Genomic DNA, 14,952 nt, shown 5'->3' on the forward strand with positions numbered 1-14,952 from the left:
TCTGTCTCGATTCGGGCTGGAACCCATGAACTGTGAGATTATGACCTGAGCTGAAGTCTGAAGCTTAAGTGACTAAGCAACCCAGGGACCCTGCTTTAGATTTTAAAGGAGTAAAATGTTATATTTAAAGGAGTAAAATGTTACAGTTACTTTTAGCATCCGTTCCCTCCCCACTATCATTCCTGAAAGAAACCACTGTTAAAGGTGGTGTGTATTTAAATGCTGCATTAATAAGGAAGAAAAACAATCCGTTACTAAAGATATTTATAAGTAAGATGAAGCAGTATTTGTTTTTAACTTTTATATAAATTATGTATTACTGTATAAATCTTTTTGCCCTTACTTTTTTAATTTAACATTGGTTTTTGTTTTGTTTTGTTTTAGTTTATTTTTGAGAGAGAGAGAGAGAGTGGGGGAGAGGCAGAGAGAGAGAGAAGGAGAGAGAGAATCCCAAGCAGGCTCCACACTGTCTGCACAGAGCTTGACATGGGGCTTGATCTCATGAAATGTGAGTTCTTGACCTGAGCCTAAATCAACATTTGGGTGCGTAACCAACTAAGCTACCCAGACCCTGGTCAATATTTTTTTGAGAATTATCTATGTCATGGATCAGGAGACTTTTTTGGTAAAGGGGCAGATAATAAATATTTTAGGCTTTGTCATACTTTTTCATAACTACTCATTTCTGTTGTAGCATGATAGCATATCTATGATAATATGTAAATGAGTGAATGTGGCTATGTTCTAATAAAACTTTATGTATAGACATTGAAATTGGAATTTCATGTAACTTTTATATTTTTCATATTGAGAATATTTCATGAAATAATGTTCTTTTGATTTGTGTTCCAGCCATTTACAAAATGTAAAAACTACTTTTAGCTTTCTGACTGGACATAACAGGCTATGGTTAGGATTTGGCCTGCCAGCTGAAGTTTGCCAACCTTGATCTATGTTAATACATTTAAATCGGTTTCATTAATTTTTTTAAAAGTTTATTTATTTATTTTGAGAGAGAGAGAGAGAGAGAGAGAGAGCAAGCAAGCAGGGGAGGGGCAGAGAGAGAGGGAGAGAGAGAATCCCAAACAGACTCTGTGCTGTCAGCATGGAGACTGACGTGGGGCTCGATCTCACGAACTGTGAGATCATGACCTGAGCTGAAATCAAGAGTAAGACACTTGGGGCACGGGTGGCTCGGTTGGTTGGGCGTCCAGCTTCAGCTCGGGTCATGATCTCACTGCTCGTAGGTTTGAGCCCCGTGTCGGGCTCTGTGCTGACAGCTCGGAGCCTGGAACCTGCTTCAGATTCTGTGTCTCCCCCTCTCTCTGCCCCTCCCATGCTTGTGCTCTGACTCTCTCTGTCTCTCAGTAATGAATAAATGTTAAAAAAAAAAAAAAAGAGTAAGACACTTAACTGACTGAGCCACCTAGGCGCTCCAAATCAGTTTCATTAATTTTTAAAGGCTATATAGCATTCCTTTGAGTAAATGACAGTTTATCCATTCTTATAATAATGGACCCTTAAGTTATTTCCATTTTCCCTATTATAGTGCTGCAGTAAATATCCTTGTACTTATCTCCTTGTGCCCATGTACAGGAATTTCTCTTGCTGGATATTATTGCCAAATTGTTTTCTACAGTGATTGTACCAATTTTTACTTTGACCAGTGATGTTTCTCTATGTCTTTGCCAACTCTTGGTTTTATCAGGTTATTACTTCTGGTAATTTGTTAGGTTTGGATGACTTGTCAGTGTTTTAAATATATTTCCCTAATTGCTAGTGAATTTTATTATTTGGATTTATTGTCTTGTGACTTTCTTATCCATATACTTTCTTGTTTTTCTTATACACTCTTTCGTTTTATTTTTCTTATTGTTATGAGTTCTTTATTAATGTAATTTAAATATAATAGGAGAAAAAACAATTTGGACTAGGTGTGAATTCTCTCAGTAGCTTAGTAGATTTGAATATGAAATGAGGATAAGAATGTCTGCTTTGGGGGCACCTGGATGGCTCAGTCGATTAAGCATCTGGCTCTTGGTTTTGGCTCAGGTCATGATCTCATGGTTTGTGAGTTTGAGCCTGACATTGTGCTCTGTACCAACAGTGTGGAGCCTACTTGGGATTCTCTCCCTCTCCCTCTCCCTCTCCCCCTTCTGTACTCTCTCTCTCTCTCTGAAAATAAATAAATAAACTTAAAAAAGTTTTTTAAAAAAAGAATGTCTGTTTTGCAGTGTTGTTTTTGTTGTCAAATCAGGATTTAGAATTTCTCATTTGTACTGGATCTCACTAAATGTTTCTATGTTTATTATTGTGCTTGTTTTTTGTCACTGCTCTAACTTTATGTGTGGCAAAATATTCCCTTACTTTTGCAGCAGGCCACTTGTTTTGTGATTTTTTTTTTCCTTTCCTCTTTTTCTTTTTTAGCCTTTTTATTGTAAAATATAAGAAGCACAGAAAAGCAGTCAAAACAAATGTATAACTTAATGAATTATAAGATGAACACCCTTACAAACTATTACCCAGATCAAGAAAAACAGTTTTGCCACCCATTCTATAAATGTATCCCATCTCAATTACAGCCCCACCTTCCCTTCAAAAGTAATAACTGTCCTGACTTAAAAAGTAATAATTTGCTTTCATTTCCTTGTAAGTTTGCATCTAAAACATTACATTTTAGTCCTGCCCCTTTAAAAACACGAGATAGGGGTGCCTGGGTGGCTTAGTCCCTTGGGCATTGGACTTTTGATTTTGGCTCAGGTCATGATCTCACAGGTTTAGGAGTTCGAGCTCCACTTTCAGCAGAGAGCCTGTTTGGGAGTCTCTCCCTCTCTCTGCCCCTCCCTTGCTTGTGTTCTCCCTCTCTCTCAAAATAAATAAAATAAAAACACTAGATATGTTTATTTTTTTAAAGTTTATCCATTTTGAGAGAGAGCATGTATGTGCATGCACCTGCACACGCGTGTGAGCCCAAGTGGGGGAGGGTCACAGAGAGAGGGACAGAGAATCCCAAGCAGGCTACCTACCGTCAGCACGGAGCTGGATGCGTGGGCTCTATCCCAGGAACAGTAAGATCATGACCTGACCCAAAATCAAGAGTCGGATGCTTAACCGACTGAGCCACCCAGGTGCCCCAACACAAGATATGTCTTAAATCTTTTTTAATCTGTAGGTTTCCCTTCCATGTCTTCCTTTTCCTTAAAATTTATACGTAGAAATATCTGGGGCATTTGACCTGTAGGTTTCCTACTATATAACCATGATGCATTTCAGAATGTTTCCGTATCCTTTGCATTTCCTGCAAATTACAGCTGAATACAGAAGCTTCATCCAGCCTCAGGTTTAATTCCTTTGGCAAAATTATAGATGGTTGTGTGGTCTTTCAACAGTAGGTGTGTAATCCTCTGCTGCTTACTCTTTGATTTTAGCAGTTTTGATGCTCGGTGCCAAGATTCAGTAATTGGGAGTTGCAAAATGGTTATACAATTCTATCATTTTGTTTTCAATTATTAACTGGAATAACATTTTAAGGAGATGCTTCCCCTCATCTACTATTTAGTTCCCAGTGGTATAGTACATGTAAGAAAGGCTTGATTCTTTCCTTTTAAGTTTGCCTGATTTTTAAGGTAATTAGTTCCCTGTCATCTTATTATTCATGTGGTTAGGCATTTAAACCTTTTTTTAAAGTTTATTTATTTATTTTTGAGAGAGACTGAGAGCTCAAGTGGGGAAGGGGCAGAGAAAGGGGCACAGAGGATCCGAAGCAGGCTTTCTGAGCCCAAGTCAGAGGCTTAACTGACTGAGCCACCCAGGTCAGGCATTTAAATGTACAGCATCTGATGGTTTTCTTGTACTAATTGAATCTCAGATTGTCCTCTTGTCTAGAAACAATTGGTTTCTTAGTCTTTTGGACCTGATCCTAATAGTTTTGATAGTTTTTTTTGCAATCTCATGGGTCAAACTGTTCCGGGCTCATTTTCCACCTTAGACCTGGAATTAGCTGTTTTTCTAAGAACTCTTGGTTTCTTTTAATGGGAAATGGTATTTTAGAACTGCAAACTATATCTTAAGGATACTCTTTGCTATTACGTTGGTCGTTGTTTCTAAACTTGTCAGTGGAGAGTTAAATACATAAACTACTTGTCAATTAACAGTGTATTTGCAAAGGACTACTCAGATTTTTTAAAAAACTTAATCTCCTGTATATTACATCAGTATTTTCTCTATTTCCTACCTTGAATCATATTCCCAAAGACTCACGGTGTGAAAGATTTAAGTATTGGAGAATGTTATCAAAAAGACATGACTGCGGATGGACCTGGGCTCTGGGAGGCTCCTCACCCCTCCCCTGTCCTTGGAAATAGGTTCCACTTGCCTTTCCTGCTCCCAGAGGCTTCTTCAAGGACAGAGCCTTGAGATAGTGATGTAGTATTGAAAACACCTGCATGGTATACACGACTGCATCTAGTTAAGGCCTCTTTATAAACCAAGATCTGGTGGGCAGGTGTGGAGATCTATTTGTCTTGCTGCCGCCCAAGGCAAGTCTTGTTATGTAAGTTCCCTTTGGTTATTAATACTGCCACCTACCAACTTGGAGTGGCCTGCCTCTTTCTTTTGTCTCTCCCTACCCCTGAAACAGGGGCCATTTTCAGATTACAGCCGGGAAGCTTCTGAGAGTGTTTTGAACCAACAATTAGAATATCCAGTAATTATGCATTTGCTTTGTCCTACATAAATATATGTCTCTAAAGGCAATTCTAATGTACTACCATCAATGATTAATGAGAACTGTTAAATTTTTTTGTATATGCTGTCTCCACCTTCTCCTTCCATCTTGTGGTTGAAAATGTGTATCTACATTTTCAAATTATATAGCCATTATATACTGTACTCTCCCTTTGAATGTACATTTATTCATTTTACAAGTGACTGCATATTTAATGCTAATCACATGCTGATATTGCTCTAATTATTTTGATTGTGTAAATCTTGTTTTCTGGTAGATTCCTTAGGAAGGGCCTCTTGGAACAATATTCTCTGAATTATTTTTATATTGGTAACAGTTTTCCTGTGCCCTTTACCTTGAAGGTTAGTTATCCTGGATATAAAATCCTTGGCTCACATTGTCTTTCCTTGAGTATCATATATGCAACCCTGTTTTTCTTTCATGCATTGTTTTTCTGATTTTCTTTCATTTGTACATTTGAACATATTTAAGAAAGGGATTTAAAGTTTACTACTAGGTTTAATGCTGGGTTTCCTCAGACATGGTTTCTGTTATTTTGATTCTTTGAATGGTCCATACGTTCTCATTTCTTTGTAGGTCTTGTGATTTTTTTGTTGTTGAAAAATGGACATTTGAATATTGATAACTCTGGAAATCACTTCCCCTTTCTCCAGAGTTTGTTGTTTTAGGTTGTTGAAGGCTGTAGTTGTCCATTTTTCTAGTGAGTTTTCCCAGCATTTATTTTTTGTTTATTTATTTTTGCAGAAATTATATTCCTTGGTCCGTGTATACTGTGGTACTGTACTGTGGTACTGAAGTCTCTGATCCTTAGCTTGTGTTTAGATAGAGATTTCCTTGATCACCAGAATCTAAATAAACAAACCTATCTCCTATAGGGTCTTTGCAAACCACTATATGGACTTTTTGCTTAGCTAGACTTATAGTGAGCATAGGGATCAGCCTGAAATGAAAGCTTAGAGTCTTTTCAGGTCTTTCTTGAGCATGCATTTTGCGTTGCTCTTTCTATTATTATTATTATTATTATTTAAGTGTATTTATTTAAGTAATCTCTACAGTCAATGTGGGGCTTGAGTTTACAACCCTGAAATGAAAAGTCCTAAGCTCTTCCGACTGAATGAGCCAGGTGCCCCTACCTTGGACTTTCTAAATTACCCTATTTTGATTGCACAAATTTTCCAGAGAAACTCTCCCTTTTTCCTCCCAGGCTTTAGGCAGTCTGTTTTATGTCTCACCTTTAATCTTTTGGTCCACGTGGCTCTGGGTGGTTGGATCACCTTACAGTGTTTTTGAGCAAAGCCTCCTGCTTTTCTGCCTTGAGCAGATTCTGAGTTAGGTGAAATAAAGGAGTGCCTTGTGTCAGTCTTTTTGGCAGCCCCCAGACAAGTGAGAACAGCTATAAACAATAATTTGCAAACAAGATTTGTTCTGCTCCTTCTAGAATCAGGGAATCAGGGACCAAGGTCCCGCACTAGGACCACCAGCTGATGTCTTCACACTGCTTTAACATCAAGAAGTGGGTGGGCAGGGGCACATAAAAATGCCACAAAGCATTCCTACCATTTTTAAGTTTACTTGTTGATTCAGCATTTTCTTGACTGTAAACCTTTGACTATTTTCCAGAATTCTGACAAAGGTGGTTCTGATAGTTTCTGCTTGTTTTCCAGTTGTTTCTCTGGGGAGATGTTCGCTTGCAACTGTGGGGTTTTGTTTTGCTTTGTTTTATTTTAGAGAGAGAGAGAGCACGTGCATGAGTGGGGGAGAGGGAGAGAGAGAATACCAAATAGGTTCCATGTGCAGTGTGGAGCCTGATGAGGGACTTGATCCAACGACTCTGGGATCATGACCAGAGCTGAAATCAGTTAGACACTCAACTGACTGAGGCACCCAGGCGCCCCCCCCACCCTTTTTTTTTGTGCTGACATTACTTCTCATTTGATTTTAATTTTTGTTTCCCTAATGATAAATCATATTGATGATGGTTTTGTATATTCTTTTGCTGTAGTTGCCTCTTGTTTGTTGAAGTGTCTGTTCAGTCTTTTTTTCATTTTTAATTGGCTTGTGTGTTATTGAATTGTGTAAGACCTTTCTATATAGTGAATGCCAGTCCTTTCTAACATGTGTTTTGCAAATGATTTTTCCTTGTGTGTGATTTGTTTTCATTTTTTTAAATAGTATCTTTTGAAGAGGATTAGTTTTTAAATTTGGTGAAGTCCAATATATAAATTTGTTCTTTTTAAACTTGTGTTTTGTATCTTATCTAAGAACTCTAAAACTTACAAAAATTTACTCTTAAGTTTTATTGTTTTAGGTTTTACAGTTTGATTCATGATCCATTTAGAGTTAATTTATGTCTGTGTTTGATATGCTTGGGGTATGGGTCAAAGTTCATTACAGATAGATAGATAATCAAGCAAAGGTTTTTGATAGGGATTAAGAGGATGGACTTTGATTAGTGTGGCACCTGGATTTGACTCTTGTTGGGTAGATCAGGAAGAATCTGCCACAAGGTATAGAATTCTCTTTACCTACTGGATTACCAGTCATTTGGGATAAGACAACTCCCAATGAGAGTTAATCCAGGTTTTTAGTCTGGTACAAATGTTTTTAGTTGTGTAGACTTCAGTTTTTCAGCTGTGAATCCTTTCCTTTGAATCCTATCCTAATAGCATAGTACAGTGTAAGCACAACACTAGTGTTGTGGGTAAAGTTACTGTGAGATTTGCTTTGGTATTGTGGAGGAGGGAGATGGTTTTGAGCCAAAAGAGAGAAGTCTCTGTGAGGGCTCCCAGGGCAACAGGCAAAACGGGCACAACTCAGTACTCATAATTAAAAAAGAAAGCAAGAAGCTCCTAGAGTTGGGAAGAAAATGTAGAGATTGTGTAGTCAAGCAATTTTCAGCCCTTTTTTTTTTTTTTTGACAGTTGAACTTTACCTGGCATATGTTAGATATGTTATTGTTATAATGTTACATAAATAAATATAGGTTATGTGTAATTTCTGGGATGCTTGCTATAATTCTGCCTTTTAAAGTTTTCACTGAAGAATGTTGTATTGACAGGTGAATTGACTTTATTGTAGAGTTTACCAAGAACCTGCTTTCATTTAATTAAAGTGGTTGCAAACTTAAGTACTTTACTTAAATTTTAAGTAATTTGTGATACAGTCCTCACAACTGATTGGTATATTTGTGTGTTGGTGGGATCATGTTGAAAGTTTTTGACCTAGTCTGGTGGTTCTCAAACTTTCATGTGCTTCAGAATCACCTGGAGGGCTTGCTAAAACATGGATTGCTGGTCCCTTCTGTCAGAATTCTGATTTTGTAGGTCTGAGGTGAAGCCTGAGATTTTGCATTTTTTAGCAAGGTCACAGGTCATGCTGGTGCTGTTGGTATGGGGGACCACATTTTGAGAATTACTGTTTTAGGTCAGCTTTCACCTTTTTCAGTATTTCTGGTGGCACAGTCCATTCCTTTTTAAGGTGGCCTGTTGACTGTTAGACAGCTCTTCCTTCTTCTTCTTCTTTTTTTTTTAAAGTTTATTTATTTTGAGAGGGAGAGAATTTGAGAGCGGGAAAGAGTCAGAGAGAGAGAGAGGGAGAGAGAGAGAATCCCAAGCGGGCTCTGTGCCGTCAGCTCAGGGCCTGAGGCAGGGCTTGAACTCACAAACTGTGAGATCATGACCTTAATTTCATCCATTAGTTCTAATTCTGTCCTCAGAAGTTAGAAATTTCCTGTAATGTAAGAAATAGCACTCATGTAGTTAGAGAGTTACTCATGTCTCCTTTGTTTTCTTTCTTTCAGGTTAAATGTTTATAGTTCCCCTAATAGTTATTGGAAAAGTACTATGATCTGTAGTTAATGCTGATATTTGCTATTGTCAGAGCAGTGTTTTATTTGTAAATTGTTTCTCCTTCTGTATTCCCTGTCTTGATAAGCATACTACCCAAGCCAGAAGCCTCTAAGTCTTCCTAGACTCTTTCCCCTCCTTAACTCCCTAATTTGCTTAAGAATCATTTGATTGTAAAAACTATAGAAACCAATTTAATCTAGTTTGAGCCGAAAGGAAGAGTTTAAAGGGTATAATGGATCCCATAGAACCTGAAAACATGCAGCTTGGATGGATCTCATAAGTGACTAGAATGGAAACTAGAGAACTATATGAAGTTATTATGGAAATTAGTAAGGAAGTTCTACCTCCTATACACTTTTTCTTTCTCTGTTGGATTATATGTGATTTTGTATTATTTGCTTCATTCTATCCTGTCCCTTAATGACTTCTTGGGTAAATTTAGTTTTAAAAAGTCCAGGCTAGTTGATTCCATTCATATAAAGATTTCCTATTTATTAATTTTTTAAAAAAAGATTGTTTATTTTTGAGAGAGAGTATGAGCAGGGGAGGGGCAAAATTAGAGTGAGAGGGAGAGCAGGAATCCTAACCAGGCTCCATATTGTCAGCACAGAGCCTGAGTGAGGCAGGGCTTGATCCTAAGAACCCTGAGATCATGACCTGAGCTGAAATCCAGAGTCAGATGATTAAACGACTGAGTCACCCAGGTGCCCCAAGTTTTTCACTTTATATAATCTATTCTGTTGGAAGCCTGGGTAGTGCTTGGAAGGCAACACAGCGGGCTTTTTGGGGTGCTTGGTTATGTCTTTTTTTTTTTTTTTAAATATATATCTTGATGCTGGTTACATAGGTATGTTTAATTTGTGAAAATTCATTGAGTTATATGCTTGGATATGTGTTCTTTTCTGAAATGACTAATATACTTCAGTAAAAAAAAAAAGACATACTAATTTAAAAGTTAAATTTCAGGGGCTCCTGGCTTGCTCAATTGGTGGAAATGCGACTCTTGATCTCGGGGTTCTGAGTTTGAGCCCCACATTGGGTGTAGAGATTACTTAAAAATAAAATTGTTTAAAAATTAAATTTCTTATCCAATTTAATTTATATTTGCTTCCCTTTGCAAGGTTTTGACAGGTGAGTCTTGGAATAAGAAGGGATGTGATATACTTTTATTTATTTTTTTCTGTTTTCTGGCTTTTTTTTTTTTCCTATGGTATATTATGATAGGGAATAGGGAGATTGAAAAGGCTAGGACTTGCTCTTAATTGGTGCTGCTCTAGTCCTGTATTCGTTGTTGTTCCTTTTCTGGCTAAGACTAATTGCTCATCCATACAGTGTAGCAGGCATCCCAGTGCTGGCTTCCTGATGTAGTTGGTTTGTAAGTTATTTTGGGGATGAGTCCTTTCCCTCTCCCTATTGTCTTCATTTAGGATATTACTTCAGCTTGATATCTTCCAATGCTTCCTTACTCCACCTAAAGCTGCATGCTGGGGTGTTGCCTCTGTGAGTGGCCGGCCTTTTTTGGTTGGTTATCAGCATTAGTGCCCAAACACTGCTTCCTTCCATGCTTTCTCCTTGATGCATAGGTAGTATTTCATCCTTAACACACCCGATGGTGGGAATATACAGTGCTATCTTGCTGTCTTCTCTTTTTGTATTAGCTACTGCTTCCAGTTTCCCTTTCTCCCTGCTAACTTCTGTTATAGTTATCTTGACACACCATTTGCTTTAATGATACAGTGCCTAAATATCCCTCTTCATCATTTTATCCATTTACTACCAATTTAAAAATACTGTTTCCTTGTTTCTTTATTTTATTTTTATTTAACTTACTCTTATTTTTATTTTTATTTAACCGTTATTTTTATTTAACTTTTTTTATTTTGGGGCATTTGTAAATTATATTCTGGATAGGCACCACCAACCAGTATTATGTTTGTGAACATGTTTGTGAACCCACCAATCACAGTGTATGACCTTATGGGTTTTTATTTTTTTTAAATCTGAAGAAGGTTGGCATTTTCCCATTCTCCCCCCCTGTGGCTTTTACTAGTTGTTTGAGTCTTATTCTTCAAATGGCAGGTAACATAGATTGTAGTTATTTCTTATGTTTCTCATTTTGTCTTTGTCCTGTCCATATCACTTTGATGTGCTAATTACCTGTATTTGTTTTAGTTTCTTTCATTGAAATGTGAAAGATATGTCTCATTTGCCTTATTTTTTTAAAAATAGTTTCTCTTTCAATGCTGCCAATGAGGTGCATGTTTGCTTCAAAATGTCTGAATCTTGAAGAGAGTTGACTTTGCTTACTGAGTGAAGAGGAACAGGCATTGGGATGGAGCAGGATGAGCTGGATTAAAATAAAGACAAATGGGAGGAGGCTCTGTCAGTGTTTCATATTATCTGTATTTTCTCTGTGGTACTTTAAAAATTTTTAAAAAAATGTGTCTGTGTGAGCTGGGGAGGGGGCAGAGGGAGAGAGAGAGAGAGAGAATCCCAAGCAAGCTCCATGCCCAGTGTGGAGCCTCACATGGGACTCTATTCTATGACCCTGCGATCATGCCCTGAGCCAAAATCAAGAGTTGGATGGTCAACTGACTGACCACCCAGGCACTCCTCTCCATAGTACTATTATGCTTTTTCATTGAAACATGTATTCAGCTCCTATTTGACCTATAAAGAAATCTCTATATATTATTTTAGCATTAATTGAATATTAGAGGCATTTCTAACCTTGTATATCAGGTAAAGGAAGGTCTGCTATTCATGTTTTTTTTAAAAACTAAAATATGCTTTTCTTTACTGGATATATAGGAAGAGTGAATAGAAGGAGGAAAATAAATAAACATAACTAGACATGTACTCATTATGAATAATACATCCTGTCAAAATGTCTTAACGTGTCATCTTGTGAACCTTCCCCCCCGTTTTTTCTTTGGTATTTTATTATTTATTTATTTATTTTTATTTATTTTATTTTTTAAAGTTTATTTACTTAGAGAGAGTGAGTGGGGGAGGGGCAGAGAGAGAGGGAAAGAGGGAGAATCCCAAGCAGGCTCCACCCCACCAGCGCAGAGCCTGATGCGGGACTTGAACCCAGAAACAGTGGGATCATGACCTGAGCCGAAGTCAAGAGTCGGACGCTTAACCGACTGAGCCACCTAAGTGTCCCTTCTTTTGCATTTATAATCAGTGTCCTGTAGCCTTCATAGCATACCCAAACAGCTTTTACTAAGAAATATGTTTTTGGCTTTAGCTATTGATCAGGAAGTATAAAATGCTGGCACTATTTAACTGTAATGAATGTTTAATATAAAGTCCTTATACTTTCAGAAAAGACCTTAAAGGCTTTATATTTTACCTTTTTTTCTTTGAAGGATGTGATAACTGGACTTAGTCCCCTGCTTTTCAGGAAGCTCAGTAATCCTGACCTGTTTTCATCCACTGGAAAAGCTAAACTTCAACGACAACTTAGTCAGGATGACTGTAAGTTGCGGAGAGGAAGCCTGGCCAGTTCTCTGTCAGGTGAGTAGCTAATTTTTTTTTTTTTAAAGCTTTTATTTATTTATTTTGAGAGAGAGAGAGAGAGAGGGAGAATCCCACGCAGGCTCTGCACCACTGGTGCAGAGCTCCATGTGGGTCTCAAACTCACGAAGTGTGAGATCATGACTTGAGTCATATGCTTAACCAACTGAACCTTCCAGGAGCCTCTCTAAATTTGTTTTTTAAGAAATATGGGACTGCGTTGTCAATATTTAAGGGTATATCAGTTGACTTGTCATCTTCTCTGGTGGTAGTTTTGTATAAAACACTTAAGGGTAAGGCTATCTTCCTCTCTTTACTAGTTCCTGGTGGTGTCTGAATGGTAGCCTCCTGGGCCTGTTAGTTATCTCCTAGTTGATCACTGTCACTGGTTATTCTCTTTGAATTTGACTTCTACTTTCTGCTCACTTCTGTAGACTTTACATCCTTTGTTTCTTCTGATTTTCTTTCTTTCTTTCTTTCTTTTTTTAAGTTTACTTATTTTGAGAGAGAGAATGGGGAAGGGGCAATGAGAGAGGGAGAGAGAAAATCCCAAGCAGGCTCTGCACTGCCAGTGCAGAGCCCGATGTGGGGCTTGAACTCATGAACTGCTGTATCATGACCTGAGCCAAAACCAAGAGTCAGATGTTTATCTGACTGAGCCACCCAGGCACTCCTTTTGATTTTCTGCCCCCACCCCCATTTTCAAAATCCTTTCCAAAGCCGGTAGTGCCTCCCCACCTTCCCCATTGAAAAGTCTTTAAAAAAATTCAAGAGGAAGAAATGATATAAGGAAGTTATAGTCCAAATGGGAAACCATTAAAATGTGACATAATTTTCAGAAATCAATAGAATATTAAAAGAGAATCTGTTTGGCCTCAGCTAAAAATATTAGATTAATAGAGAAGAAACCCCACCATACTTCTTGGTAAATGGTTTTAAATTTCTTTTTATTTTTGTCCCATTTCAGGGCTATTTTCTTGGCTTTATCTTTGCACTTTTTTATTGGAATTGTTATTTTGCCAGGCATGTATTTAATCACATAAAGCCATTTTTTTGGTTCTTTTCATAGCAGAATGCTATGAATATAAGGATGTGTTACCTTCTCAATTTTGTATGAGTAAATAGAATTTTGAGTTTTGTATCAAAATTTTTTTTTAAAGTTTTGTTTCTGAATCAACTCTTTCTTTTGAGCACCTAACAACCAGAATCCATCACTCTGCTCTGAGATCCCATATCCCTTCTATCCTGTGAGGTGATTGTCTGGCTGCTGGGTGGTACAATATGGGAATGTGGTTGTGTTTGCCTATAGATTTTCAGTTAATCTGAGTTAAGCTTTATGTCTTAACTTTATATCTTCTTTGGTATCTTGTATCTCTGAATACTGAACTTATCTGAGATTTTGCAGGGTAGCCTCATATGTCATTTAACTGCAATTTCCTCTATGCTTATTATACCTTGTGTCTTTCTTTGCCCAGTTCCATTGGTTATGATTCACCTATCTGCTTTAGATTTTCCCCAAATTTTATTCATTTCCTCAGTCAATCCCCCTCCCTCATTATAGCCTTTGTTTGTTTGTATATTTTACTTCTTTATTTTCATTTACTGTCCTTGGTGACCAAAGATAAAAGTATGTCCTCAGTCAGCCATCTTTAACTGGGATTATTTTACACATTAGCCTTTTGAATCCTTGTAAGAATAATTATAATTTTTAAGTTTTCTTTTCTTCTGAGTTCTTTCTTTACTAAAAGACCAGTTGTTCCATTTGTTCATATTGTTCCTTCTTACGTTGTTTGTTTTCCTCAAATTCTTGGCAAACCTTGGTATGCTTCAAGCCCAGACTTGTATATATCCAAATGGGTTTCTTTTGCAGATGTATAAGCCTTTCCCCCGTAAGCCCTTATTTTGAAGGGAGATAGGGCTATGATACTAGCCTTTGTATATGTGGATAGGGTAAGTCAATGATCTCTTTCCTTTAGAATATATAGATGAGGAGTAGGCAGGTCATCTGGAGAACATGCCAACATTTGCAGAAGGAAGGAAAGAAGGCAGGCAGTCTCTACTCTGGCCTTATGGAAGTTTTGAGTAGAGAACCATTCTTACTTTTTGTAGAGGGTTTTATGGAAAGGCTTTTTGGTAAAGCATACATTTGAGAACAGACTTGAAAGATAACTAGATTTTTAAAAAACATTGCATGTTTCTGATTAAAAAAGTAAATATACCATAGGGTACCTGGGTGGCTCAGTTGGTTGAGTCTCCAATTCTTGATTTCAGCTCAGGTCATGATCTCATGGTTTGTGGGATTGAGCCCTGTGTTGGTCTCTGTGCTGAGTATGGAGCCTGTTTGGGCTTCTCTTTTTCTCTCCCTCTGCCCTTCCCCAGTTCATACACACACACACACACACACACACACACACACACACACACACTCTCTCTCTCTCTCTCTCTCTCTGTCTCTCTCAAAATAAAATAAATCTTAAAAAAAAAGTAGATATGCCAGTAATAAAAAATTTGAGTTCAAAGACCTGCATTATTATCAAAGTGAAAAGTTCTTCTTAGTCTTCTGTCTCCCTCTCTCCAACTATTTATATATGCTCCATTATATTTAAATATATATTTGGGGCGCCTGGGTGGCTCAGTCGGTTAAGCGGCCGACTTCGGCTCAGGTCACGATCTCGCACTCTGTGAGTTCGAGCCCCGCGTCGGGCTCTGTGCTGACAGCTCAGAGCCTGGAGCCTGTTTCAGATTCTGTGTCTCCCTCTCTCTCTGACCCTCCCCCGTTCATGCTCTGTCTCTCCCTGTCTCAAAAATAAATAAACGTTAAAAAAAAAAAATTAA

General features: G+C 37.7%; 1 protein-coding gene across 6 annotated transcripts in view; it reads left to right on the forward strand.

Moving 5' to 3' along the window:
- Positions 1-14,952, forward strand: part of MAST2 (microtubule associated serine/threonine kinase 2) — a 225,052-nt gene that overhangs the window by 21,052 nt on the left and 189,048 nt on the right. For all 6 annotated transcript variants that reach the window (XM_030323924.1, XM_030323925.1, XM_030323927.1 and 3 more), the window contains exon 2: positions 11,970-12,117. In XM_030323924.1, coding sequence (XP_030179784.1) covers positions 11,970-12,117 — 148 coding nt within the window. The remainder of the gene's footprint in view (positions 1-11,969; positions 12,118-14,952) is intronic.

This window comes from Lynx canadensis, chromosome C1 (assembly GCF_007474595.2).
Source record: "Lynx canadensis isolate LIC74 chromosome C1, mLynCan4.pri.v2, whole genome shotgun sequence".
In the NCBI taxonomy this organism is placed as follows: Eukaryota; Metazoa; Chordata; class Mammalia; order Carnivora; family Felidae; genus Lynx; species Lynx canadensis.